The sequence below is a fragment of the Colletotrichum phormii genome (genome assembly GCF_030913505.1).
Source record: "Colletotrichum phormii strain CBS 102054 chromosome Unknown BDP81scaffold_9, whole genome shotgun sequence".
NCBI lineage: Eukaryota > Fungi > Ascomycota > Sordariomycetes > Glomerellales > Glomerellaceae > Colletotrichum > Colletotrichum phormii.
Genome location: NW_026851451.1, coordinates 943,884 through 966,411, shown reverse-complemented (window position 1 = coordinate 966,411; position 22,528 = coordinate 943,884). Strand labels below are relative to the sequence as shown.

The 22,528-nt window shown below is 52.9% G+C and overlaps 10 protein-coding genes across 10 annotated transcripts; 7 read left to right on the top strand and 3 right to left on the bottom strand.

Annotated features, from left to right (window-relative positions):
• Positions 1 to 134: 134 nt before the first annotated feature.
• On the bottom strand, positions 135 to 1,424 carry BDP81DRAFT_283682 (uncharacterized protein; the record flags this gene model as incomplete). Its single annotated transcript, XM_060583014.1, has 2 exons — positions 135 to 860; positions 945 to 1,424. Coding segments are annotated over 2 exons (1,206 nt in total), but the record flags the coding sequence as incomplete, so codon positions are not given.
• A 4,368-nt stretch (positions 1,425 to 5,792) lies between these two features.
• BDP81DRAFT_348067 (uncharacterized protein) lies at positions 5,793 to 7,897 on the top strand (the record flags this gene model as incomplete). The annotated part of the gene is made up of 2 exons (XM_060586157.1): positions 5,793 to 6,736; positions 7,706 to 7,897. Coding segments are annotated over exons 1-2 (783 nt in total), but the record flags the coding sequence as incomplete, so codon positions are not given.
• Positions 7,898 to 9,712: 1,815 nt separating this feature from the next.
• Positions 9,713 to 10,103, top strand: BDP81DRAFT_426932 (uncharacterized protein). The gene has a single exon (XM_060590325.1). The coding sequence runs from the start codon at positions 9,920 to 9,922 to the stop codon at positions 10,091 to 10,093; it is 174 nt and encodes a 57-aa protein (XP_060445824.1). The 5' UTR covers positions 9,713 to 9,919; the 3' UTR covers positions 10,094 to 10,103.
• BDP81DRAFT_318732 (carboxylesterase) lies at positions 10,100 to 12,184 on the top strand (the record flags this gene model as incomplete). Its single annotated transcript, XM_060584380.1, has 2 exons — positions 10,100 to 10,214; positions 10,275 to 12,184. The coding sequence occupies 2 exons, from the start codon at positions 10,100 to 10,102 to the stop codon at positions 12,182 to 12,184; spliced, it is 2,025 nt and encodes a 674-aa protein (XP_060445823.1).
• Positions 12,185 to 12,677: 493 nt separating this feature from the next.
• Positions 12,678 to 13,139, top strand: BDP81DRAFT_319055 (uncharacterized protein; the record flags this gene model as incomplete). Its single annotated transcript, XM_060584409.1, has 1 exon — positions 12,678 to 13,139. A coding segment is annotated over one exon (462 nt), but the record flags the coding sequence as incomplete, so codon positions are not given.
• BDP81DRAFT_220384 (uncharacterized protein) lies at positions 12,938 to 13,976 on the top strand. The gene is made up of 4 exons (XM_060582792.1): positions 12,938 to 13,099; positions 13,152 to 13,667; positions 13,748 to 13,807; positions 13,867 to 13,976. The coding sequence occupies exons 2-3, from the start codon at positions 13,227 to 13,229 to the stop codon at positions 13,787 to 13,789; spliced, it is 483 nt and encodes a 160-aa protein (XP_060445821.1). The 5' UTR covers positions 12,938 to 13,099; positions 13,152 to 13,226; the 3' UTR covers positions 13,790 to 13,807; positions 13,867 to 13,976.
• A 1,658-nt stretch (positions 13,977 to 15,634) lies between these two features.
• BDP81DRAFT_426930 (uncharacterized protein) lies at positions 15,635 to 18,176 on the bottom strand. The gene is made up of 2 exons (XM_060590324.1): positions 17,648 to 18,176; positions 15,635 to 17,595 (listed from the first exon to the last, which is right to left on the bottom strand). The coding sequence occupies exons 1-2, from the start codon at positions 17,812 to 17,814 to the stop codon at positions 15,813 to 15,815; spliced, it is 1,950 nt and encodes a 649-aa protein (XP_060445820.1). The 5' UTR covers positions 17,815 to 18,176; the 3' UTR covers positions 15,635 to 15,812.
• Positions 18,177 to 18,471: 295 nt separating this feature from the next.
• BDP81DRAFT_220359 (uncharacterized protein) lies at positions 18,472 to 19,357 on the top strand. Its single transcript, XM_060582791.1, has 2 exons — positions 18,472 to 18,637; positions 18,715 to 19,357. The coding sequence occupies exons 1-2, from the start codon at positions 18,550 to 18,552 to the stop codon at positions 19,221 to 19,223; spliced, it is 597 nt and encodes a 198-aa protein (XP_060445819.1). The 5' UTR covers positions 18,472 to 18,549; the 3' UTR covers positions 19,224 to 19,357.
• Positions 19,358 to 19,490: 133 nt separating this feature from the next.
• Positions 19,491 to 20,072, bottom strand: BDP81DRAFT_393893 (pre-mRNA-splicing factor CWC21; the record flags this gene model as incomplete). Its single annotated transcript, XM_060587880.1, has 2 exons — positions 19,491 to 19,782; positions 19,840 to 20,072. 2 exons carry the CDS (start codon positions 20,070 to 20,072, stop codon positions 19,491 to 19,493), a joined length of 525 nt encoding a protein of 174 aa, XP_060445818.1.
• Positions 20,073 to 20,394: 322 nt separating this feature from the next.
• On the top strand, positions 20,395 to 22,210 carry BDP81DRAFT_426928 (D123-domain-containing protein). The gene has a single exon (XM_060590323.1). It carries the CDS (start codon positions 20,534 to 20,536, stop codon positions 21,839 to 21,841), a length of 1,308 nt encoding a protein of 435 aa, XP_060445817.1. The 5' UTR covers positions 20,395 to 20,533; the 3' UTR covers positions 21,842 to 22,210.
• The last annotated feature ends 318 nt before the right edge of the window (positions 22,211 to 22,528 follow it).

Sequence of the window (22,528 nt, the reverse complement as noted above, 5' to 3'; positions counted from 1 at the left end):
AATCTGATTTCGTCATGGATCGTCAATCTTCTCACATTATCCAAGTCATCTTCGTGTCTTGCACGGACAACCTCTCCCGAATCAACAATGCGGAAGCTAGGCCGCCTGTGTATGACACGGGGCGGCAGCGCAACTTGACGACGGCGGCCGAGACTACTGTATAGCTCAATGTCTTCCAGCTCGTTGTCATAGGCCGTATCTGCTAGCCGTCGGGGCCGGAATACTTCATGCTCAAAGTGGTCGGGTCCGCCAGGCATTATCAATGGTGCCAGCGGAGGTGAATTAGGCATGAGACCTCGAAGGACATCATCATTGAGGAGGTGATGGTCATGCTTCGTATGGTGGCGGGTTACTTTGATGCTGTAGTGCTCAGGCCGGTCGTGGTATCGACGGCGGCTACGGCTACGGCTATGGCTTCGACTGCGAACACGACTTAGATGACGACCGCGGTGGTGGCCATGCCTGCTGGAATCGGAGGAACCAGTGACGGATGTACTCGGCGTCTGGTCTGACTCGCTCCAACTATCGTCCGAGCGCGAGCTTCCAGAGCTTCCCGAACTTCTCGAGGGGAGGTTATAAACCTTGGTTTTACCCTTCTCTGTCTTGATGACTTTGACATCGGTTTTCTCTTTGACAGGTTTCGGCAACGGAAACGGAGGCCGGGGCGGCCCTCCCTGTAGGGGAAGATGTCGCTGAAATTCATCATGTTGCCGTCGGATCGCCAACTCATGAAGATGCTGCTGTGCAACCAATTGCTGAGCATGATGGTGCTGTCGCTGTTGTTCCTGCAAGCGTTGTTGCTGCTCGATCTCCCGTTCCCTCTCTTTGAGGATGGCCTTGGCATCCTCGCCGAAGCGCGGCTCTCGTTTGAAATACACCGTCATCGATATAGTCTCCAGGAGGTTCTTCTTCGATTTCCTTTCTTTAACCTTGGTTACCACGACCTTCTTGGACTCTCTCCCGGCCATGTACTGGCGGTACTCGATAGAATCCTTGCTGAGCTTCCTGATCTTGGTGCTGATCTGCTGCAGAGTGTAATTGAACCGCCTGTCGAGGTTGTGTGCGTCGAGGTTGTTTTGCGCCTTTTCGATCTGACGCTGCTGTGTCCCTGTGAGGTCCAGCTTCTTCTGCATTGCCGTCCTACCCTCGGCGTCAAGGTCACGAATGGTTCGAGTTATGGCCGGCTTGGAGAGGTCTTGGACCTCTGTGCGGATGACATTCTCCCAGGTCGATTTGACGGGGTTTCCTTCGTCGTCAATCTCGTTTGGGTCATTGACCTTTTCGAACCGGTATACGACATAATCGGACAAGGCCTCGCGTGCATCGGCATCGGTCATACGCTCGTTGCGAAGATCCGAACGCTGAACGAGACCCTTGCGCCTTAGCTCTGGTGGGATCATGTCGTTGGGAGGCTGAACTGGCATGGGACGAGGCATCATCATCGGAGCTAACATCGGGGCTACTGGGCGTTGAATGGCATGATGAGCTGGCGGTCCTGTGGCGGGAGCTCTGGGCACCGGTGGAGGAGGCGGAGGATGCGGTCCACCTCGTACCGCCCCTGTGGGATGTTTGGGCGCATTGCCGGAAGTGAGTTTGATAACGCCTGCTGGAAGGGCAGCCATGATGGTGACGAAGACTGAACTGATGCTAGGACACGGAATCTATCCTCGAGGGGGGCTGGGGGCAGGTAAGGCACGTCTTATATGGGGACTCCGTAACCGACGTCCCAGGAAGCTAACATGCAATGAGATAGGAGGGAGAAAAGTATGCAGAATTGGATGTCGTGCCGGAAGAGTTTGTGACTGTCTCGATTGGTGCTAGACAAAGTGAGGCGAGCGCGGTCCTTTGTGGAAGGGTGTATGAGACAAAACGAGAAACAGGAGGGTGTGTTGGGTACTTATGCTGTTGATATGCCGTTGGTCTGTCTTGATCTTTGTTCCTGGCTGCAGGATGCAGGTCTGGGCTCCGCGAGAAGAATAGACTGGCCAACAACAACAACTTTGGCCACGGTAGCACATATCTCAACTGGTCTCTTTCCGATGATACGAGCCTTATACTTGGAGGATCGAGGTCAGTTACCCGGTTTCTTACGTCCGATGAGGAGAAAGGAGAAGATAAGAGAGAAGTGTGGGAAATAGTAACCGCGAGAGGAGGGGGCGGGCGTTGCGAGCTTTCAAGCCAGGAAGCTGACTTTCACCGCCAGGAATATGCAATTGTCAACCATACGCGCAACCTATCACTCAACCCAGCAAGCCACCTACTCATACAATACTTCGTTGCTCTCGAGGCATCCATTTGCACCATCCCTGTCGGTTCGGTGAAGTGGTGGGCACCGCCCAGTCAAGCGCCACGTTACTCACCTTTGGATTGGCAGCCTGGTCGTCAAACGGCAATTAATTCAATTGCGATACTTGATACGCTTTCCTCCCTCACCAGAGCTGAAGACTTTGATTTGGTTGCTGGATGAACTCGGAAAAAACGAAACAAAGGCTAATTTACCACCCAGAGTCCAACGGGCCCCGGCGACTATGAACTATACATTTTCAACATGCCTGAGTTCCTTACCAGAGCTATACTTGGAATCGGGAAGCTGTCACCATGTCTTGGCATACCTGGGCTCCCGCATTACACACCGAGAGCTGCTTATTTACCGTCTCTGCCGGTGCCATTACCCCGCAAGAGACTGTTTTTGTCTTGCGCGGACGGACTTGACGGGCGGGAGGGAGGTTCGACCCGGAAGGCGAACATTGCGAACAGAGAAATGGTCCGCGCCGCACGAAACAAGGCAACCATCCGGCTGAATAACTGTTAACCTCGATTCCCTCACCGAAGACGTGCCGCTTTTTCTTTAGGTGTGTGGAGGACGCACATTACGGAGTGTGTCCAGCTAAGTGGCTTGATCGGCAAATCAACGCAGGCTCACGGTCAACACTGCCCAGGACCGGCTCAATCGGGTACATGATTCTTACACTTCTGGGTGCCATCATTGACCCCAATCAACGACCACAACACCCCCTCTCAACGGCTCCAATTGGTGAGAGGTGCATCAAATGACTCCGATAAGGGACATCCAGCAGCGACCTGCAGAATTATGTTACACGGCAGAAGCCCTAGGTGCTTGACCAATCAAGCTGACACGACACGAAGGAATGGGCCAAGAATTCAAGCTTCCTGTCGGTCATAGGATGTGAATTCGAGATGCCAGCGATCGAGACATGCGTACGTCGACATGCAGGAAACAAGAGGCGACTATTCTGAGTCCGTAACAACCGAGACATTAAGGCTGTTCATCGACAAGTGTGTTGCAGTCGGTGCCGCCCTCGGCTTCGTATCAAAGATAGGAACGGAAGGGCGTCTCTCCTCTAGGCTACGGTCTGGACCATGCGAGCTCTGCTTCGTTCTTCGGAGTTGGTCTGGTCGGTGGTTCATCCGACACTTCGACAAGACCTTTCTAAATCGAGCATCTTACGCGGCCGGCCTCCTGACACGAGGCCTATCCCAAAGCCACCTTTCGCTCGCGCCTTTCTCTCCCGCGTTCACATCGTTCCTATGGCCCCATACCATTTCAGAGTACTCGAATGGTGTGCAGGGGCGGCGAAGAATGAGACAATAATGCCAACTGGTCTCAGTTGTCATCGCAGAGCCGCACCTTAACTGACGTGACTGATAACTGTTCCGGTCGATTACATCCTTTACAAGCACCACCCATGCAATACTGAAGGGTTTCTACTACCCTTCCAAACCTCTTCAAGTCTTCCGGTATTTTAAAGACAGGGGAGGCCTGTCTAAGCCGTCTGTCAGTCAAGGCCGATGATATTCAGACGCCGCGGATGATCATCGAAAGCATAGACCAGGGCTGTCAGTTGCGTTGCTACACAACTTCCACAGCGCTGGCACGAACTCGCAACTCCTGATGACACAGAAGTCTTGGTCTTCGTGGGTTTCCATGGGCGTAGTCCCAACGTTCTACTCATCGGCACTGCACGTCGAGAAGCCCGGGATCCACAGCGACTGAAATCGTCTTTGTGCAGGGCCTTTGCGCGACGTTGGACACGCAGGATTTTACATCAGAGGTAATACAAGAAAATCTCCTCACGTACCCTGGATTGCGTCCTCGCCATAGTCGTTGCAGAGATGCCTAATCCCACAGGGACCTCCTTGCCCTCCTCATGTACAACGCGTACAATCGAGCGATCTGGCGGGTTTCCGTCAAACTGCGGGTCTTTCCTTTGTCCTACCAAGCCGAAAAGCTGTACTCCGTGTCACCAACGATGCCTGGCTCCTGGGTCTCACCGTTTACAATGCAGCCGTCATCTGTATATATGCCCAACGCGGTCGAGGGAGGACAAGAGCTGTCACTTCGCCGACTCCTTAAATTCTCAACTGATCGCCGTGTCAGTGCATTCAAGAAGTTTCGACAAAGTGGGACTATCCTCGAATGTTGAGTGTTTGGTGTAACCTGTACAAAGCACCTGGCTTGAAGAGGAATCAGTCGGGGATGCTGATAATCCCTGCAGGCAGAAGAGCCCTTGGCTTCCACACAACAACAAGACGCCACCGCTCATTCACATGTACCAGCCTGCGCCCGGTTACAACGCCAAGGGTGTAGATAGTTGCAGAGTTCACAGCTTTCCTCCAAAGTTTTTGCCTATTCTCAACAAGGCTAGCGAAAGTGCGGTTGCCTCGTCCTTTTTGGCTGACGCGACTGACTGGCTTTTTGCACATTGTACAGCACTTTGGCTGGTCATCTACGGCGTTCGGCCTTCATTCTCCGACTCCTTATTGGCAAGCCATCGCCAGCCTATATAGTATGATCGGAGATGGTTGGCTCATCAGTAGCACGACGTCAAGGCAATGACCTCTCTGAAGAATTATTCAGCAAGGCAGCAGTGAGGTAATGATGCTCCGAGAATACATACCCGGTATGACGCTAGAAGGTGAACACGCAAAAGGCGCCATCTTGGCGGATAGAGCCTTGAGACAGCGGCTCTACCCGAGGACACCACACTTGTCTCAACTTGCGCCACTTATACAGCCGGGCAAGTCCGACGTCCAGACGTGAGTGCCTTTCCAAGAGTGTGCTTACGGCCTGGATGCCTGGCTCAACCTGCGGTGCGAGATGGTGGCCCTTTCTCGTGCTCCGCTGGGGAACACACACAAGTCGTGCTACCACTCACCCGGTACCTGTCCAGATTCAACATCAGGAAAAAGCTTGTAGAGACAATAATCGTGTCTACGGAAGTAGTGGTATTCTTCGTCTTTGACCGGTGGCCAGCTTGGTTACCTAATGATTGTAAGACGCTTCTATCGCCCATCCACCTTGATGTTCTGAGGAAGAGAAGTCTATCAATACAATGAAGTCCAGTCACGTTATGTCTGAAAGAATAAATTGACTTATGGAGTTTCAAGCCATGTATTTGGATTCTGGGGGCTTGATCTGGTTTGTGGCGTAATCGAGTTTCTCATACATCACACCAAGTCGCCCAGCTAAATACCCAAGGTAGGGAGTAGGAGATCCTCCACCGCGCAATTACAGCTCAGTACTCGAGGGCATGACCGAGTGTATGTTGGCTAATTCCTATAGGGAGTAATTCATACAGCCGCTTTAAGAGTATGCCGATGAACGTTGACCTCGGTAAGTTGTTGTACAGGTAACATTCAAGCGGTATAATACATGACTGATGCTTCACCCCTTTATTGGATATCATCTCGAGTACCAGCCATGGCGAGAGTCAAAATGTAGTCGCTAATGGTTTCCCAAGCGTACTCGGTTTTCAGTGGTGCAACACATTGAACCATTCACAAACAAACTTCCGGCGGGATATTTTTGTTTGCTTTTGCTCAATGGGCTGGAGGCACCTTCCCCCTCAATCCTCTCCTGCCCTCTTTTCACTTAAATTCGTGATAGTATTCACCATCTGGACTCACACACCGCCCTCGCCTAAGTGTGTATTCAATGAGAGATTCACATCAAAAAGCCTAAAAAATCCCTTGCCCTCTCTTGGAAATTCTTCTTCTTGCAAACAAACCAACCCTCACGAAAGTCTCATTGACAATCGACAACAAACAATCCCAACCCCCTTCTATACCTCACATCACAACATCCCGCACTGAATTCAATCCTTCACTCACAATCACCGCCAAAATGAAGAGCATCACCATCATCACCTCCTTCTCCGCCATCTTGGGCGCGATTGTCACCTCTGCTGCTCCTGCTGAGCAGCCGGTCAAGGCCGACATGGCCACGATCTGCGAGATTACCGAGGCTCCCTTTGCGAACGCTATCTGCCATCCCTTCACAGCGTCCGATGGCACCGTTTTTGCCGTCTTCACCCTCGATCCTGCCAAGGCCAACGAAGGCAACTTCGACGGCATGAAGACTGATGTCAACTCTGGAGCCACTACCTGGGTTCCCAACAAGAAGGCTTGCAACGAGGATTTCTGCGACAACGTCAATGGCCTTCACTCTGGCCACATCAACCCCTACATGCCCCTTGTCTCTGACTGCCTTGCCATCAAGGACTGGGCTGCCTCCAACGCTGGCCACTGGGCCGTCTCCAAGGCTGACTTGGACAAGCACCGCTGGGTTGCCCTCTCTGTCGTTGGCACCTGCGCCTTTGTCGTCGGCGCCACCAAGGAGAACCGCCCCGAGGCTGGTATCAACATCGGCAACCAGGATGTCACCGAGATCATCCAGCAGGCCATTGACAAGCACAGAATGATGGACCAGGTCGAGGTTGCTGGTCGCTCTTCTTGCATCGCCTCGGGTGGCAAGGTCGCTGCCGACTGGTACATCGCCAACCCCGACATGATCAAGTGGGACAACTGAAGAATGAGCATACCTTTCGCTATGGATTTGAATCTTGAGAACAAACATCGTTACGGGGCTGATATGGATTTACAAAGGCAGGGATGCAGGAAAGGGTAGTTAGTGACCGCACCTTGGGATTCTTTGAGGTCACATTGGAAGGAGGATACTCTAGTTGGCCATCAACAACAGTTTCAATACACAGGCTTCACTACGCAAGAACTGACTGACCCAATGTGAATAAAATACTCGACACCATGGCCATGCTTGGCACCTTTGAAAGTAGGAGGTTTAGAAACTTGACTTCCACAAGATATCTCTCCCCTCAATCCACATATTCCGTGTTACACAGCGCATTGAGAGGGCATTCCTTCACATCTGGGTCCTCTATGTGAATACTGTACTTCCAGGCCACTTCACCAGATGATTATCGTACCTTAGGTAGTATCCTGTTTCTTTCCCCCTTCACCTTGTGCTACTCCTGCTCCAAAGCGCTTTCCCCCGTGACTGGCGTTTCTGTACACCACAATCGCACCTTCTCCCTTTGTTTTCCCCTCCTTCCTCTACTACTAAGCGAGCAAACACACAAAATCAGAGGCACTCTATTCACCAGCCTTCCACCACCTCGAGGTAATTGCCTACGCAAAGGCCATACCACCCCGAGGCCTCCTTGCATTTATTTTCTTCACCTCTACCTACCCGTGATTGTCAAACACGACGCTTACCAAACTCAGAACCAGATACATCCCTACACTTTCTTTACTTCAAGAGACAGCTTTCGTCTATATCATCCATCAGGATTTCCAGACAACAATCCTCAAGATGGCTGCCATGACCCGTCTCCTCACCGCTGTGATGGCGCTTGCCGTGGCTGTCGCCGCCAATCCGGTTGCTCAGGGCCCTGGAATCATCCGCGATCCTGCCTGTGGCTCTCTCTGCGCCTTCACCGAGCCCCCTTGTCCCAAAGCTGTCTGCCACGAGGTCCTTCTCGACAACGGCAAGTGCAAGGCCATCTTCACCGTCCCGAAGGTCGGCAAGAACGACTTTGCGAACGTCGAGGGTGTGGTCTCCCCAGGTGTGGAGGTCAAACAAACCAAGAAGAGTGTCGACAACACCGCCAAGGGTGACATCAACGCCGAAGATACTCTCCTCGCCAGAGACACTTCCATTCCCATCATCAATCACCTCAAGACCTCTTCCTTCTCCAAGCGTCACATCTTCGAGGGAAGCGAGAGGTCTGAGAAAGTCTGCGAGGGGCAGGGCCTTACCTGTTACGACCGCAACCAGAAGGCCTTGTCCAAGGACTGCAATGAGATCTACAAGCACATGCTCAAGACAGACGGCACCTGGAGCTTCTCTGACCTTGATCTCCGTGGCACCAAGTGGGTTGAATTCATGCGCATCGGCACTTGCCTCATTGCCGTCGGCTCTGAATTCGCCAACCTTCGAGGTTCCCCGATCAACGGCAAGAGCTCCAAGATTGGCAACCTCGATATGTACGGCATCTTCGCTCAGAGCTTCGATCACTGCGGCAAGGACGGTAGCATGGAAGTCAGAGGCAGTATCGGCTGCAAGGAGTTTGGACTCAACTTCTGGATCGTCGCAACGGACAAGTACGACTGTTGCAAGCCCGACCCGCCTCTGAAGCACAATTAGATGTCTATAGTCACTATCAACATCTGAGAGGACGGAGAAGACTCCTAGGAGTTACTCGGGAAACTTGGGAAACTAAGGGTTAGCTTTAGTCCAACCTCATTGACCTCAAGAATATTGAGGAGAGAAGTTTCTCTGGGTAATTGGAGCCCCCTGCATAGCTATCTGCAGTCAGAGAAATCAGAAATCGCGGTTCATCCGACACATCATCTGTCTGTCTCATTGTGACATGTGTTAGATGTCAGGAAGGGTTGACGTTGTTCCATGCTGAGCCTCATTCTCTCCATAACCTTCGTGAGTCAGGCACTGTTTGGCCTACTCCTCTTACCTCGTCGGGACAGGATCCTCTTCAGGACATAGAGTTTACCTCACAAAGGACGACTCAGTGAATGTGCAGAAAGCACGCATCAGACGGTGAACACGACGGACGGTCTCCGTCGTTTCGCCGTCCTTCTTGGCGCCTGGCCACTACCGCAGCAAGGAAAGTGTAAAGAGAGAGAGACATGGAACGATGGAACGATCAAACGGTGCTGCATGGAAACAATAGAGGTCAGATTGATCCATGTCGACTCCCGACGCCATTGTCGTTCATCTCACCAGCTGCCTTCTCACCTTGGCCAGACCTTCTCGTCTTCATGCCCTCGCTCTTGGACGCTGAGATTGTGTTACATCAATCCACCCCGCACCGATCCGAGTTCGTAGATCATACTCGAAAATGCAACAGCAACGGCTTCGAGTACGACGTTTCGCCAAAATTCCGGACGTTCGGCAATCGAATGGCACCCAAAACCTGTCCTACAAGCTCCAGCGACATCCACACCATCACTTTCTGGTGGAGTGAGGGTTGCAGTGTCAAACAAGAATCTACCGGCCCGTCGGAGTAATTAGAAATCGAAGTTGCGCCATACACGATAACCCCACGTCGTTTGTGTGTGTGATTGTCGCGGGGGCAGGCGAATGAGCACGGCGCGCGCGAGCGCGCAAGAGACTTGAGTTTTGAAACCTGAGCAACCTTTCCGCCAGCTTGCTCCTGGCTCGGACCAAAAGCATCGGCCTCCGCGCGATCTCATGCGTACAGCCTAAAACTCGTAGAGTGACCGCGTCCATCATGCTTCCCTGCTCGGGGTCTCTCTCGTCTGCCATTCCAGCCCTGCGGTCTTCCCGGTAGAAGAATCACTCTAACACGGATAGGCTGATCCCAAAGCTTCGATCGACTCTGGTGCCTGAGCTTTCTTCCCAGGGCCCCGCGGCGAGGGCGGAGGAGGGCCAAGTGTGTCGTTCTGGATTGTGAGGGAGAGCAAGACTTGGGCACCTAGTCGGACCGTGCCGACTCTTCCTTTCCCGCTCGCCTTGTTGCTTGGGAGATCCTTGGCCTGCTTCTGCCCTGTTCACACTCGGCGCAATGGACAGTCCGGTTGGGTTAAGTTGAGCGGATGCCCCTGATACTTTGTTATCTTGATGGGATTGCCACCACTTGTCCTTGTTGTAAATCCAGGTCAACATTGCTCAGAAGGACGAAGCAGACAGTTCTACCATCCATTCCTTTGGTTTTGGTTGTTGATTTTTCTCCATGTTTGTATATATGGGTTCCGGTATTCTTCTCGGCGGACTGTCATCTCGGTCTCGGTGTAAGACGTCATGCCCGCGGGAGCGCTCGCTCTGGTCGCCTTACTAGCTGCAGCTGTTTCGTGCGCACCGTCGACCCAGAACCTCAGGACCGACATAACCATTATTCGAGACAATGATCTCCTGGGTGAGCCGCAATCAGGATCACATACCCCGAAACCCCCGTCTGACAATGGAAACCTTCTAGACTCGAAAAGCCCAGCGGCCAATGCAAGCGCTCTCTTCCTCCGGGCCCGGGTGCCCTTGAGAGAGGCCAAGTCCATGTGCAGCGATCTAGGCGAGCAGCTATGGGAAGCAGATTCGAACCACACTCAGAGGGTACTGGACATTCTCGACTATCAAGAGCCGGATGTTGACTTGTCGGCAATCTGGGTTATGCCAAAGAACGGCGATGATCCCCAAACTATCAACCTCAAAGGCGAGGTCTCTTCCGCCGGCGCATCCGACACGAATACCGTTCTGTGCTCGCAGACAGCGCCATACTCCAACGGTATAGCTCAGGATAGCAGTCCGAGGTGGCAGACGGTGGTCTACTCCAATAGAGAAGCAGTCCTTGGCTTCCGCGATAGGAACAGCTTCCGTTTCCACGGTATGCGTTACGCTACCAAGACGAAGCGGTTCGCGTACCCGAAGATGTATCGAGGCTCTGGCGGAAATGCCACCGCACTCGAATTCGGCTCCCCTTGTTATCAAGGATTCGGCGGCGCAGAAGACTGCCTTTACCTCAATGTTTACACGCCGTATCTTCCTCGTAACAGACGAATTGACAGCGGGCTCCGGCCGGTCATGTTCTGGATCCACGGTGGAGCTTTGACGAGTGGCTTTGGCAGTGATCCCTTGTTCGACGGGGGAAACCTGGCGTCTCGTGGCGATGTTGTCGTCGTGACTATCAACTACCGGCTGGGATCTCTGGGCTACTTGGCCATTGACGATGGCGAGACAAATGGCAACTTTGGTCTCGCCGACCAGATCCTGGCGTTGGACTGGGTCCGGCAACACATCAGAGACTTTGGCGGGGACCCCAGTAAGATCACTATCTTTGGCCAGTCCGCCGGAGCTGCCTCCGTCCGCGCGATGATGGCGTCTCCAAAGGCAGCAGGGAAGTTTGCGGGCGCGATCCCGCTCAGCAATCTCGGTGGCTTGGCGTACGGGACGTCATACTCCAAGTACTTCTCCATCGAGGAACAGCTAGACCTCGTGGGTAATGCCATCCTCGGCACCACGAACTGCACCAACGCAACGTCGCAGCTCGACTGTCTCCGAGACGCGCCACTTGGGAGTCTCGGGCCGGGAGCGCGGTATCTCGTCAACGACGGCGTCTACCTGACGACAGATGAGTTGCCTCTCAGGGGCGACTCCCTGAACGTCAACGTAATGATGGGAACCACCTCCGAAGACGGCTTGCCGTTCCTGATTCTCCCGCGCAATGGAACATTCCTCAACGATACCCAGTGGCTCACATCCCAAGGTCTCCCGGCTCCCCCACAGCGTCTCTTCCCTCCGACAGATGTTAGAAATCAGACGCGGGCAGCGTTCGGGATGGGTGCCAGGCTAGCGACCGACGCGATGTTCCGCTGCGTAGACCAGGCTACGGCATACGCGGGCTTAGAGAACGGCGTCCTCGGGTCCAAAGTGTACTACTACGAGTTTGAACGAACGTATCAGACGCCCGAGTGGCCGCGACTCGACATATGCGAGGCGCCCAAGTCAAAGGCACACCCGAACGGAGATCCTGAGTCGCCCGCCAACAACCTCCGATGCCATTCGGGCGAGTTGCTCCCGCTATTTGGCAATCTCGTGCGTCAAGGAAACCCGGTCCGGGACGAGTATGATTTGCCGTGGATGCAATACCTCGTCGACACATTCACCTCATTTGCAAGGACTTATGATCCCAATCCGGATAAAGCCTTCCTCAAAGCCAGAGGGTTCAACAGCACGTTGAGGGCATTAGAAAAGTCCGGGCCCTGGGAGCCGTCTGTGAAAGGCGACATGAAGATGAGGGCCATCGATTGGCCCGTGAAAGACAACATGATGAAAGGATTTAAGGATGTCGAGCAGTGCGAGTGGCTCAAATTGCCGCTCGACTTTTACGTTTGAGTAAATAATTTTCAATGGTTGAAGGGGGACAGATGCACATACAAGCATTCAGGACCTACATAATTAGAAATTTAGTACATGATATCGCGTAGACGGGTTTTATACAGCCCCTAATAATTGCATACCTTCTTAGACACGAACCGGAAAAGACAACCTCCCTTTCCAATGTCCCAAGTCAGTAGCCAACGACGCAGCTCACTGCCGTGGGTAATGGTAGGGTCGGAAATGGAGCCAACCGCATTCGCAGTCAGTATGGCTGTGGCGAAGCTATCTGCGGCGAAGTCCTATTGGGCCACGACTGTACGGTCGCATGTAGGGTCTGGGAGGGGTAAACCTGCATGACAACCTCGTTTCGCTGTTTTCGCTTGCTCGGCGGTAGAATAACGAGATGCCTCATCCGCCTCTCAAGTCTCGTGTGGACGTTCTCTCATCTTCGCATGTCTTTTGTTGTTAGTTGCGGTCCCCCGCGCCTAGTACATCGCTCTCATCCTCGATTGAGGCAGCTATCGGAGTGATTGGGCTTTCGTTACAGCTCATCGACTCTGCCATCAAAGTCAAGAGAGCCATCACAACCTACCGGTCTGCCTCAACGGAGATCAACCGGCTGATGCTAAAAATCGAAAGGGTCGAGGCAATATGCGGTGCGATCAAGGACAGTCTCGAGGGAAACGCACCCTCGGGGCAATGCTCTGATCTCATCAAGACCTGGGGCGTCTGTGTTCTCAAGAGTATCCAGTCGACGCTCGCCGAGATTCATGCCATCATCACGAAGCTGGGAAGAAAAGGTGGAAAGAGACGTCCGTTCAACACCGTGGGATTCACATTTCTGGAATGCAAAGATGATATATCTCTGTTGAGCAAGTGGCTGGACGATGATCTGACTTACCTGCAGCATATGATGACTGCAGAGATCCTGTGCGCCTTCCGAGTTCTACTCCTGAAAGTCCCACACTGACTCTGTAAATAGCTCCAGATGTAACATTGTCCAGCAGCTGACCATAAACACAAGAGCGAAGCATCTGAGTTGTTGAACCCGAGCTTTATGCACATGCAGCCTGCTCTTCAACAAGATCGCAACGGCGACCTATATTCCGAGCCAAGACATACAACAATGGCGAAAACAAGCGATCAGAAAATGGTCAAAGCATTCGGCTTTCGATTTCAGAACCAAACCAGGACAGTAGTCAAGAAGTCTCGCTCTCAGAGTACACAGGAGGTGTCCAGTACAAGCGAGATCAAGACTTATACTCTCGGACACAGCAGCTTTTCCTACAGGATAGAACTGCATTGGTCTATGAGCACGTTGAGTCCTATGGTCTATGCCCTCGTTGTCCGTCATGTGCTATATGCAGATAAAGACAGAAAGCTAGTGGATAAGATGTTGAGAATTATGTCCTATAGAGACTTGCCAGCACTGCAAGACTTACTGTCCACCAGAACAATCACTTTAGGCACCACGCTTGGGGATAGGACGCTCTTTGAGGTAGTATCTAACGTTCAGTACTCAATGGAAAATTTGAGAGGGCTAATTTCTTGTCGACCACAGTCGGCAGCCGTTTGCAGCCAGCCGTCTCTTTGCCGCTTCCTCGCCCAACAAAATCTTGAGTTATGCCTAGATGAAAAGTAAGGACGTACATTTACAAGGTATCCTTTTCAAGTATGCGGGCTAACAGAACGGCTAGCATCTGTAGGCCGGATCACTGGGCCGGGCTGATGGTTGATATGTCTTCTAATAACCGGCGCCGTCTTCTTGAAACGGATGAAGTTGTCCAACTTACACAAGTATCCAAGCCTATGAGATTTATGCTACTGGCCAGCTGTGATCATGATCTAGAGTCTCTGGTTGTCTTGTACAATCGGTGCAGAGTGCCGGCCCTGGATGAAATGGAGAAAAAAGCTTTCTTCAATGCTGTTTAGGACATGGCAGTTCGCCTTTTGGTAATGCAGGCCCACCAAGATCCTTTCTGGTGTCGAGAAGATCGGCGAACAAAAGATTGGACTCGCCTTTTTGTCGAGTTGATTGACGAAGGTATGGATATTCACAGGATCTGCAACATCCAGACTTACTATGTATTTAACCGCAATCAAAGGCATGAAACTGTGCTTTGCTTGATTATTCGCAGCTCGCCCTGCCACTATATAGTCGACGCTGCCCTTTCCCACTGGGTAAGGATCTTGCTGGCAGCTCGAGTTGATGTTGCCAGGTATCTCCAACGCGAAGAACCCGGTTTCCAGCAATACGTCGATTAGATACACCCTCTTAACAAGCCCAGGGCATGGCCTACAATAGCAGTTACAACAAGGATTGCTGGGTTTGACGTCCCTGTGCCGCACCGATATGTCAACCCATGCAGCAGAGCATACGAAGTCAGAAACGAGTTCAAAAACTTTGGCCCGCTTCTCAAAGGCGACGTTTGGCTCGAGCTATCAAGCTTCGTGCTAGATGTAGAGAACGCGCATTGCCAGCAGCACGTTGCGATGAAATCTTGCCAACTCTCTGAAGAGAACGACGAGGAACGGCCATTTGTTCTCAACTTTATACGGGATTATGATGCAGCCGGGCGGGACCCTTTTAATTGGAACAATCGACGGCCCCCAGGCGACCCTCCTGCAAGTTTCCTATACGCCAAGAAACTCATGCAGGAGAGGTTCAACAGAAAGCAGATGAAAAAGCTCTGTCGATCTGGATATCTAAAGAGGGAAAAACGGCCGTTGAAGATACCAGGAGCTTGGCCAGATTCCGATTGGTAGTTTCGAATGGCGATTACGAACCTACAAGTCCTTTGCAGACAATTTCTATCATTCTCCTCAGCAGTGAATTTGCTAAAGGAAAACAATAACACATACACGATGCCAACTGTACTGCCTACAAACCTTTCTTAACCTGAACTTCACATCATTTGGGGCCTATAAGGGGTGGCCGACGGCCTTTAGAACTCATGCGGCTTTGGGGGGTCTCATGGCTGTCTGCCACGAGGGAAGTGAAATTAGCTTCATCACCAGCTAAAGTGACAGGCTTCGAGTTTATTTTTACGAGACAACTTTTCTCAAAGTCCTAATACATGTCTACGTTGATCTTTGCATAATCAAAAGCTAGCCTTCGAGGTTCAGCAGCAGGACGGACCTCAGCTCATATCTGTTCTCTTCCTTCTGTGTTTGAGGAATCCCTTTGCAGAGGGCGAGATCCCGCTCAAAGTCTGGCTTACAGTAGACCGAATGGAATAGTAAGGCTCGATGCTTCGCTACGCTACGCGCGAGAACTCCTACAAATCTGATTTCAACAGGACTGAGAGGAAGCTCCATCAGTCTGTTAATCTCAGAAGACACAAGAAACTGGGGGTTACCAGGTACCCGGTGTTGAAAAGGTATAGAACGAGAATAAAGGTAAAACAGACTCGTAATTCACAGAATATGGTTCATTTAAACTCTTCAGTCAAGCCACATAGGGTACACATTTAGTAGATCGGTACCAGTTAGGTTTATGTGCATGTTCTCTTCATTACAAGATCGGTAATTGCCAGGCCAATACTCCTATCATGCATAACCGCCCTAGGCCCGGTTCATGCGGATTAGGCGCCTGTCTACGCTCAGGAAACAGTAAAGACCACCTTCTATTTGACAAAACCTCTTATCGTGGAGGATTGGGCAACGGCCTGGGCCCGACAATCTGCCTACGACCCGCCCCGATGCCCTGAGCACCCCGGTTCTGGTTGTCTCCGCCAGTATATCCCGCCCATTGGCTCACATCCCAGCGGCCTCCAATGCCACCGCCAATACCGTCAACTCCGTTGCCGCTCGGGACCGCCTTGGCTGTCTCCTTTTGAGACTCCTCCCACTCACGCTGGCGTTCACGTTCCATCTCCATCTCTCGCTCAAGCAGCGACTTTGATGCCCAACCACCCGCCTTAGTCTTATTCTGGCTTTGAGCGCGCCGGCGGTCCTCGCCATCTTGCTCGGAAGTAGCACCAAGCTCGCGTGAGTAAGTCTGCTTGGCGACTAATGGCGCAGGAGCCGCGTTGTTGTTGAGATATCTGTCAGTTCGGCTAGGTGGGGCCCGCGCAGCCGCTTGATAAGCGGCAGGATCCGGGAGGGGCCGGCCACCCGTCGTGTGCGCTACAACCTTTTGAGGAGGTGAAGCAACCGCCATCGGGTCAGGGAGAGGTCTCGGGGATCTGGGAGGCGGCGCGGGGGGCTCTTCATCCTGATGCGAGTCTTGATGCTGTGGCCATGCAGTCTGGAGAACCTCGCGCTCATTTCTGGACCACGAATCTTGACGACTAGGGGTTCCGTCGGAAGGCCGGCTCCTAGACCGAATACGTTCCTTGGGATCGTTGGTGACGGCCAGTGTCCTGCCCGTCCGTCCCTGGCGTTCAACTTCATATTGCCTTTCGCGCTCTCTCGCCTCTTCGAGCTCCCTCTCCAGCTCGGCAATCCGATCGGCTCCAGTCTTCTGTGTTTTGATGCTTTGCTCAGACTTGTATTGGCTGAGAAACTGACCTCTCAGTCGTGCGTCACTTTTGCTCCTCAGACGGCTTTGTTCCTCGTTCAAGCGAGCTTGAGCTTCAGCTTCCTTCTTGCGGCGATCATCGTCTTTCGCTCGCCATTCCTTTTCCTGCCTGTCCCACTCGAGCTTCTCTGCCTGCGCTTCCTCTTCCGCTTGCCTTACTTTCAGCAGTCGTTGCTCCTCTTCTTCTTGTTTTCGCATAGCCTCGCGTTCGAGCTCTACTTTCTTACGTCTCTCTGCGTCCTCTTGCTGTTGCTGTTGCCTCTGATACTCCTCCTCGAGTTCTTTCTCCTTCCGCACGCGCTCCTTCTCGGCCAGGCTAGGCACTGCAGGACCCGCACTTGTGATCTGCCTCCGACTTCCAAATGAGATTCCTAGGTTTCCTTGGCTAGCGCCGCCCATGTAGCCGTACTGAGCAATGTTCCAAGCGGGGGATGTGGCGCCCTCGTGTTCCTTTCTGCTCCAGCTGGTAACCGGGGAAGTTGGCTTAGTCGGGCTCCATCGACCCGAGCCGGAGTCTCCGGTCTTGGCGCTGGTAAGGGTAGGCCGAGGCGAGCCGAAGCCTGATGCATTGGAGAACCCGCGCGATCTCGTCGGCGATGGGGTTCCGCGACCAGTTCCTTGAGGGCTCATCACTCCTCCTCGGCTCCGGCTCCCGATTGCTGACGGAAATTTGGCTGGGTTCGCTGCGTTGGCGGCTCGACTGAAAGCGCCAAGGCATTGCAGCACTTGGGCAGGGTCCTTTTGCTCAAATAAGTCGACGGTCAGGAAGACATCGTGGTCTTGGAGGTTGAGAGGGGGTTGTTTGCAGGCGCGTAGAAAGTGAGAGATATTTTCCATCTGAACAAATGGCATGGCCGACTTTTTGAATTTGACGCCTGGTGGTGGTATCGCGAGGTTGATCAACCTAAGATATCGGGGTCAGTATTGGTAGCTGCGTGAGATGTTGATTGACGCACTTGCAGAGCGCAACGCCATCCTTGAGTCCCTCTAGCAGGTCGCCTGCTGGTAGTCTTTCCCCCAAGACTCCTTCGATCCAACTACTGACTTCCTTTGCAGCAGCCGGGGTGTACTTGTCGAGGCGCAATTTGCGCAGATCCTTGTCTAAGGACGATACTGACGCCATGATGGCTTCGTTGACTAGCGATTGATTGATTGAGGCTTTCGTATCGCGGGACCAAGTCGGTTCTTGCGGGAATAGGAGCTTCGAGGTTGGTTTCGCGAGGGCGTTTCAGTAAGGCGGCGGTTAGGCGCTGACGTCGGCGGGGTCCGGCTATGACGGAGTGCAAGTGACGAATGCAAGCAAGTCTCTATCGTTCGGCGCGCGTTGCGCGGGACTTTCTTCAGGTGATATAGATGTTTACTCGTTCGCGTGTCTCCAATCTTTGGGAGGTGAAAACAGGTGTGAAGTCAATGTTTTGCGGGGGAATCAAGGCAGTCGGGTGGCAGGTTGAAGTGATTGGAAGGCCCGACGAAGAACGGTCGTGGTGGGGAAGTTTTAATTGTTTATGCATCTAGAGCCAGGCGCCGCTGGCGGGAACCTGGATAAGGTGACAGGACCCAGGGTCCGGCTGGACCGCCGCGGTCTTGCGGAGTGACGTGTGCGGTGGTGGCTGGCGGGGCCAATGCAACTCTGATTCTGCGAACGCTCAGTCGTGGGTTCCCTTGTACCTATTCGTAGGTGTGAAGAAATATGTGGCTGATGATAAGATACGCCATTCCTCGGCCAAATTTCAAGTGGCTGTGCAATCCAAGGTTGACCTCATTACTTTTCTAGAACTTGGCGACTTTCGCACCTAGAAGCCATGGGTTCCTGATCGAAGACATTTCTTTTCCCAACCCCCCATTCCAAACAGCGCAAATGTCTTCGACACGGATATCACCAATTTTGGAGGCGTGGTACAAGTGGAAGTCGCTCAGACTGCCATGGCGCAAACGCTTCCTCGTCGGCATGTTCCTGTCCCCATCCCCGGCACATCGGTTCCCTTTGTCAATGACCGTGGAAAACTAACACGCTCGGTTCTAGGCCGTGACCTGCAGGGCTACACTTTCTGGGAGTTTCGAGAGTCCCGTGGAAACGGTCCCGGCCGCTTCCGCCGCATCGTCAACTATCCCCGATCAACCTACCTCTCCGACGTGAAGGTGTCGCCGCTGTGGCATCAATGGCTGCGCTACACCAGAGAAGACCCCCCGACACTCGAGGAACAAACAAGAGAGGCATTCCGACAGGAGCGGATGAAAGTCTTGTCCGCGCAGGCCGACGCGAGATGGGAGGCAAAGCCTAGGCTTACCGATGCCCCAGGTCAACAGACCGGTCAACCTCTGCCGTCTATGAACACTGCGCAGTCACAGCCCACAGCGCTAGAGCTGGAAGCGGCAAATACGAATGCGAAGACGACAGAACCGCCAAAGGAGGAGGCTAAACCTGCGACTGATGCGAAGAAGAAATATGGCAAGGACCCTTGGGCGAAAGCCAGTGGACCAAGCGAGGGCTGGCAGCCTGAAGCTTGGGTGCCGCCATCAGGAAAGAAATAATGACTTGAAAGACGGCATGCAAACTGTGTATTACTAGACGCCGGAAGGAATCTCCGCACATGTACCAACAATAATTTGAAACCGGACCCGGCTGTCGAGTCCATGATGTCGGCATCGGTACCGTTGGCTCAGAAAAGAATGCCCCGGCAGCGTATCTGTATTTGATTGCCATCCGATCCAAACGCCTGAACGCCCACTCCCTGCTATTCCATACCCAAATCCTGACGCCGTGTCTCGTGACAAGAGCTCTACTGGGCAATCGGTGCTTCAGTCGACGTCTCGCCTCTTGGTCTCCTTCTCCAGAGAGCCCCGAAGTCTCTCCTCCTGTCTCCTCCAATGACTTCCCTCCTCGTAGTCCTTGCTTATCCTCAAAGCGCTCCGTAGTCTCTCGCTTTCCTTGATCTTGGCATCTGCCATCTCGTGCACTTGATGGCTCTTGAAGTGCTTCCGTACGGGACCACCGCCGCCGCCGCCACGGCTATTCTTTTGTTTCTCGAGCTCGGCCAGTAGTTTCTTACGCATTTCGTCGCATCGCTTCTCAACTTCTTCCTCGTCGAGGCTAGAGCATCATTAGTATCCTTGCATGGCCAGGGACTGGGGAGGGGGATAGGCTTACCCTCCGTCTTCGAGGGTATCGCGCAGGTCGAGGACCTTTACCTCGACCTCGCGCTTGCGGTCATGCTCTAAGATCTCTTTATCGGGCTGTCGCTGTTTGTGGCGGAGCGAGTCGGCGTCTTTGGGAGGATAGGGCGCGCCGTAGTCGCGTGGGCGCATATGCGCAAGGTTGCGTTGAACATAGCCCGAAGTACCGCTGCCACGAGGCGTTGAGAGACCGACGTTGTCAGACATTGTTACTGAAATGGTGCGGTGCGTGTCGTCTCAAATCAGAGGAAACAATCAATGCGCTGTTTATGTTGATCCCTCGAGTCGGTGTTGTTGGGAAAATCAAGATGTATCTCGGTACTTTGGATCTGCAAGAGACGTCACCGAGACTGGACCCTTGGCAGTGGTACCACGGACGAAGTTCCAAGGTTCAGTTGGGCCTTGAAAGGCGGTGAAGGTGGATAGAGAGATGGGGGCCGGCAGAAAAGTTATGACGGGTGGGATAGTGGGGTACTTTCTGCTTTGGGCGATGGGAAGACTCACTCAGCGCGAGAAGACTCATCGATGTAAGTGAGGAACAGAGCGAATTTCATTCCATCACACACTTTTGCCAGAACCTCGGGACTCAAACTCACTCAAAAATCCGACTAAAACATCTGAAATTTCCGTTGAGACACTTCAGCCAAGACTAGCTTCCATTCTCGACGATGCCATCTCTTGAAGGTCTCACTGAGGGGCAGCCAACCCTGGACGCCATCAACAATGCAACTGCCCAAGAGACCGAGGAACTCACTTTTCCGCCAGTCACGAAGGAGCATATCTTGAACTGCTCATACGATAGTTGGTTCACAAAGTACCGGACTGTGTCAATCAGATCTAGGATCATCAAGCTATCACCTGACTTTGTCCAATACATACGCGACGACGGCATCATTCTCGCCGACGACGATGAGCCGCAGGAGGACGAAGCAGAGGAGGAGTGGTCTGCTTCCTCGAATACAGCAGGTGCACCGCGACGAAACCAACATCTCGAAGAAGATGACTCCGACGACGAGCCTGAAGCTGATTGCCGGCCGCCCAACGAGCGATTCCCTGAAATCCACCATGAGATCAAGGAGAGGATCAAGGAGCTGGGTGGTGCCGTTGCGCCAAAGCTGAACTGGTCCGCACCGAAAGATGCGGCCTGGATTTCACCGCATCAGAATACGCTGAAATGCACGACGCCTAACGACATTTACCTCTTGCTCAAGAGCTCTAGCTTCGTCAGTCATGACCTGGAGCACGCCTTTGAGGATACCGTTCCCTCCTCCTCCAACAGGCCTTTCCAACCAGTTTTGGTCTTGAGACCCTTCTTCTCGCCAAACCCGGCCCTCGAGTTCCGGTGCTTCGTCAAACACCGCACTCTGATTGGTCTTTGCCAGCGTGACTGGAACTACTACCCCTTCCTCGATGGCTTACGGCCCGCCTTGGTATCCAAGATCACCGATTTCTTCGAAGACCGTCTGCGCTTCACCTTCCCAGACGGCTCCTTCACTTTTGACGTCTACGTCCCTGGTGACAGCGACTCACGCGATGAGCTTGGCAAGGTGCGCCTTATCGATATTAACCCTTGGGCGCCTCGGACAGATAGTCTGCTCTACAGCTGGGTGGAGTTGCTGGAGTTCAAGGTCCCGGGGCCTATCCTAGGCTCAGTCATCAACAAGGAAGAGGTCGTTCGGATAGGCCCAGGTGTCAAGGAGGAAGAGCATTTTGAAGGCAGTGGTGTTGAAGAAACGACAGACGATGAAGACGTTGATGAACTGGTGCCTGAGTTGAGGTTGGTGGAGAAAGATAACCCGGCCGCCTTCAACTTCAGCACACCGCAGTACTCGGCGCACAAGCTTCCCAAGGAGGTCGTTGAGGCCAGTATGTCAGGCGACGGTGGTTTGAGGGAGTTCGCTCAGAGGTGGAAGGAGATGACGGAGGCCGAGGGTGGAGGCGATGTCTGGGAGAACCCTCCCACAGCTGAGTCGTGAGGTTCATCGTGTCGAGGTGAATGACTGGAAGATCATGCTGAGAATGACCGGACCTGCGGTTAGATCAAGATTCAAAAAGCTTTTCCAAACCAGAAGATTTATAGATGGTCAAGGTTGGCTCTCCTCGTTGCTGCGCATGTTTCTTATTTCCTGGCCCCTCCTAGGTAGGTAGGTACTTGAAAGGTTCTTCCCTTACGTTCCAAGGGATGTCTTGGCTCAGCCAAGGTAAGCGTGAGAGATGTAGGTAATGCAGGGAAACCAGCACTGCCAAAGCAGTATAGAGAAAGACTCTTTGCCCGACATCTCCAGTCTTTGACATGAGAACGTCGACTGTCACATGAAAGTCATGATCATCAAGGTGAAGTAAGTGACATGATTGGTGACATGGCACCTTCTAATACCTTACCGTATCTTATCCTCTCACTTTCAGGCTTCTTGATACCGATTACATAATACTCGGCAAAGGTTAGGCGGAGAACTTCTGGCCCGAGCTCCCACTCCAACTTGCACCACAATGGAAGCACCCAAATTGTGAGTGGGACCCAACAGCAATCAGCAGCTTCTTCCCGCTCAATCAACACCAGCTCTTTCGAGCCCCCAAACTCCTCATCACACACTCTTTGCAGCTGACACCAGCTGCCCACTCTCAACGCCACTTATCATCGCCGACTAGCTAGAGCTCCCTCA

Excerpts from the sequence above, each read along its gene's own strand:
- BDP81DRAFT_426932 (XM_060590325.1), top strand. The coding sequence starts at position 9,920 with ATGGGATTGCCACCACTTGTCCTTGTTGTAAATCCAGGTCAACATTGC.
- BDP81DRAFT_220384 (XM_060582792.1), top strand. The coding sequence starts at position 13,227 with ATGCACATGCAGCCTGCTCTTCAACAAGATCGCAACGGCGACCTATAT. Across the intron at positions 13,668-13,747 it reads GGGATAGGACGCTCTTTGAG|CCAGCCGTCTCTTTGCCGCT; the intron begins GTAGTATCTAAC and ends AGCCGTTTGCAG.
- BDP81DRAFT_426930 (XM_060590324.1), bottom strand. The coding sequence starts at position 17,814 with ATGGCGTCAGTATCGTCCTTAGACAAGGATCTGCGCAAATTGCGCCTC. Across the intron at positions 17,596-17,647 it reads GATGGCGTTGCGCTCTGCAA|GTTGATCAACCTCGCGATAC; the intron begins GTGCGTCAATCA and ends CCGATATCTTAG.
- BDP81DRAFT_220359 (XM_060582791.1), top strand. The coding sequence starts at position 18,550 with ATGTCTTCGACACGGATATCACCAATTTTGGAGGCGTGGTACAAGTGG. Across the intron at positions 18,638-18,714 it reads GCGCAAACGCTTCCTCGTCG|GCCGTGACCTGCAGGGCTAC; the intron begins GCATGTTCCTGT and ends GCTCGGTTCTAG.
- BDP81DRAFT_426928 (XM_060590323.1), top strand. The coding sequence starts at position 20,534 with ATGCCATCTCTTGAAGGTCTCACTGAGGGGCAGCCAACCCTGGACGCC.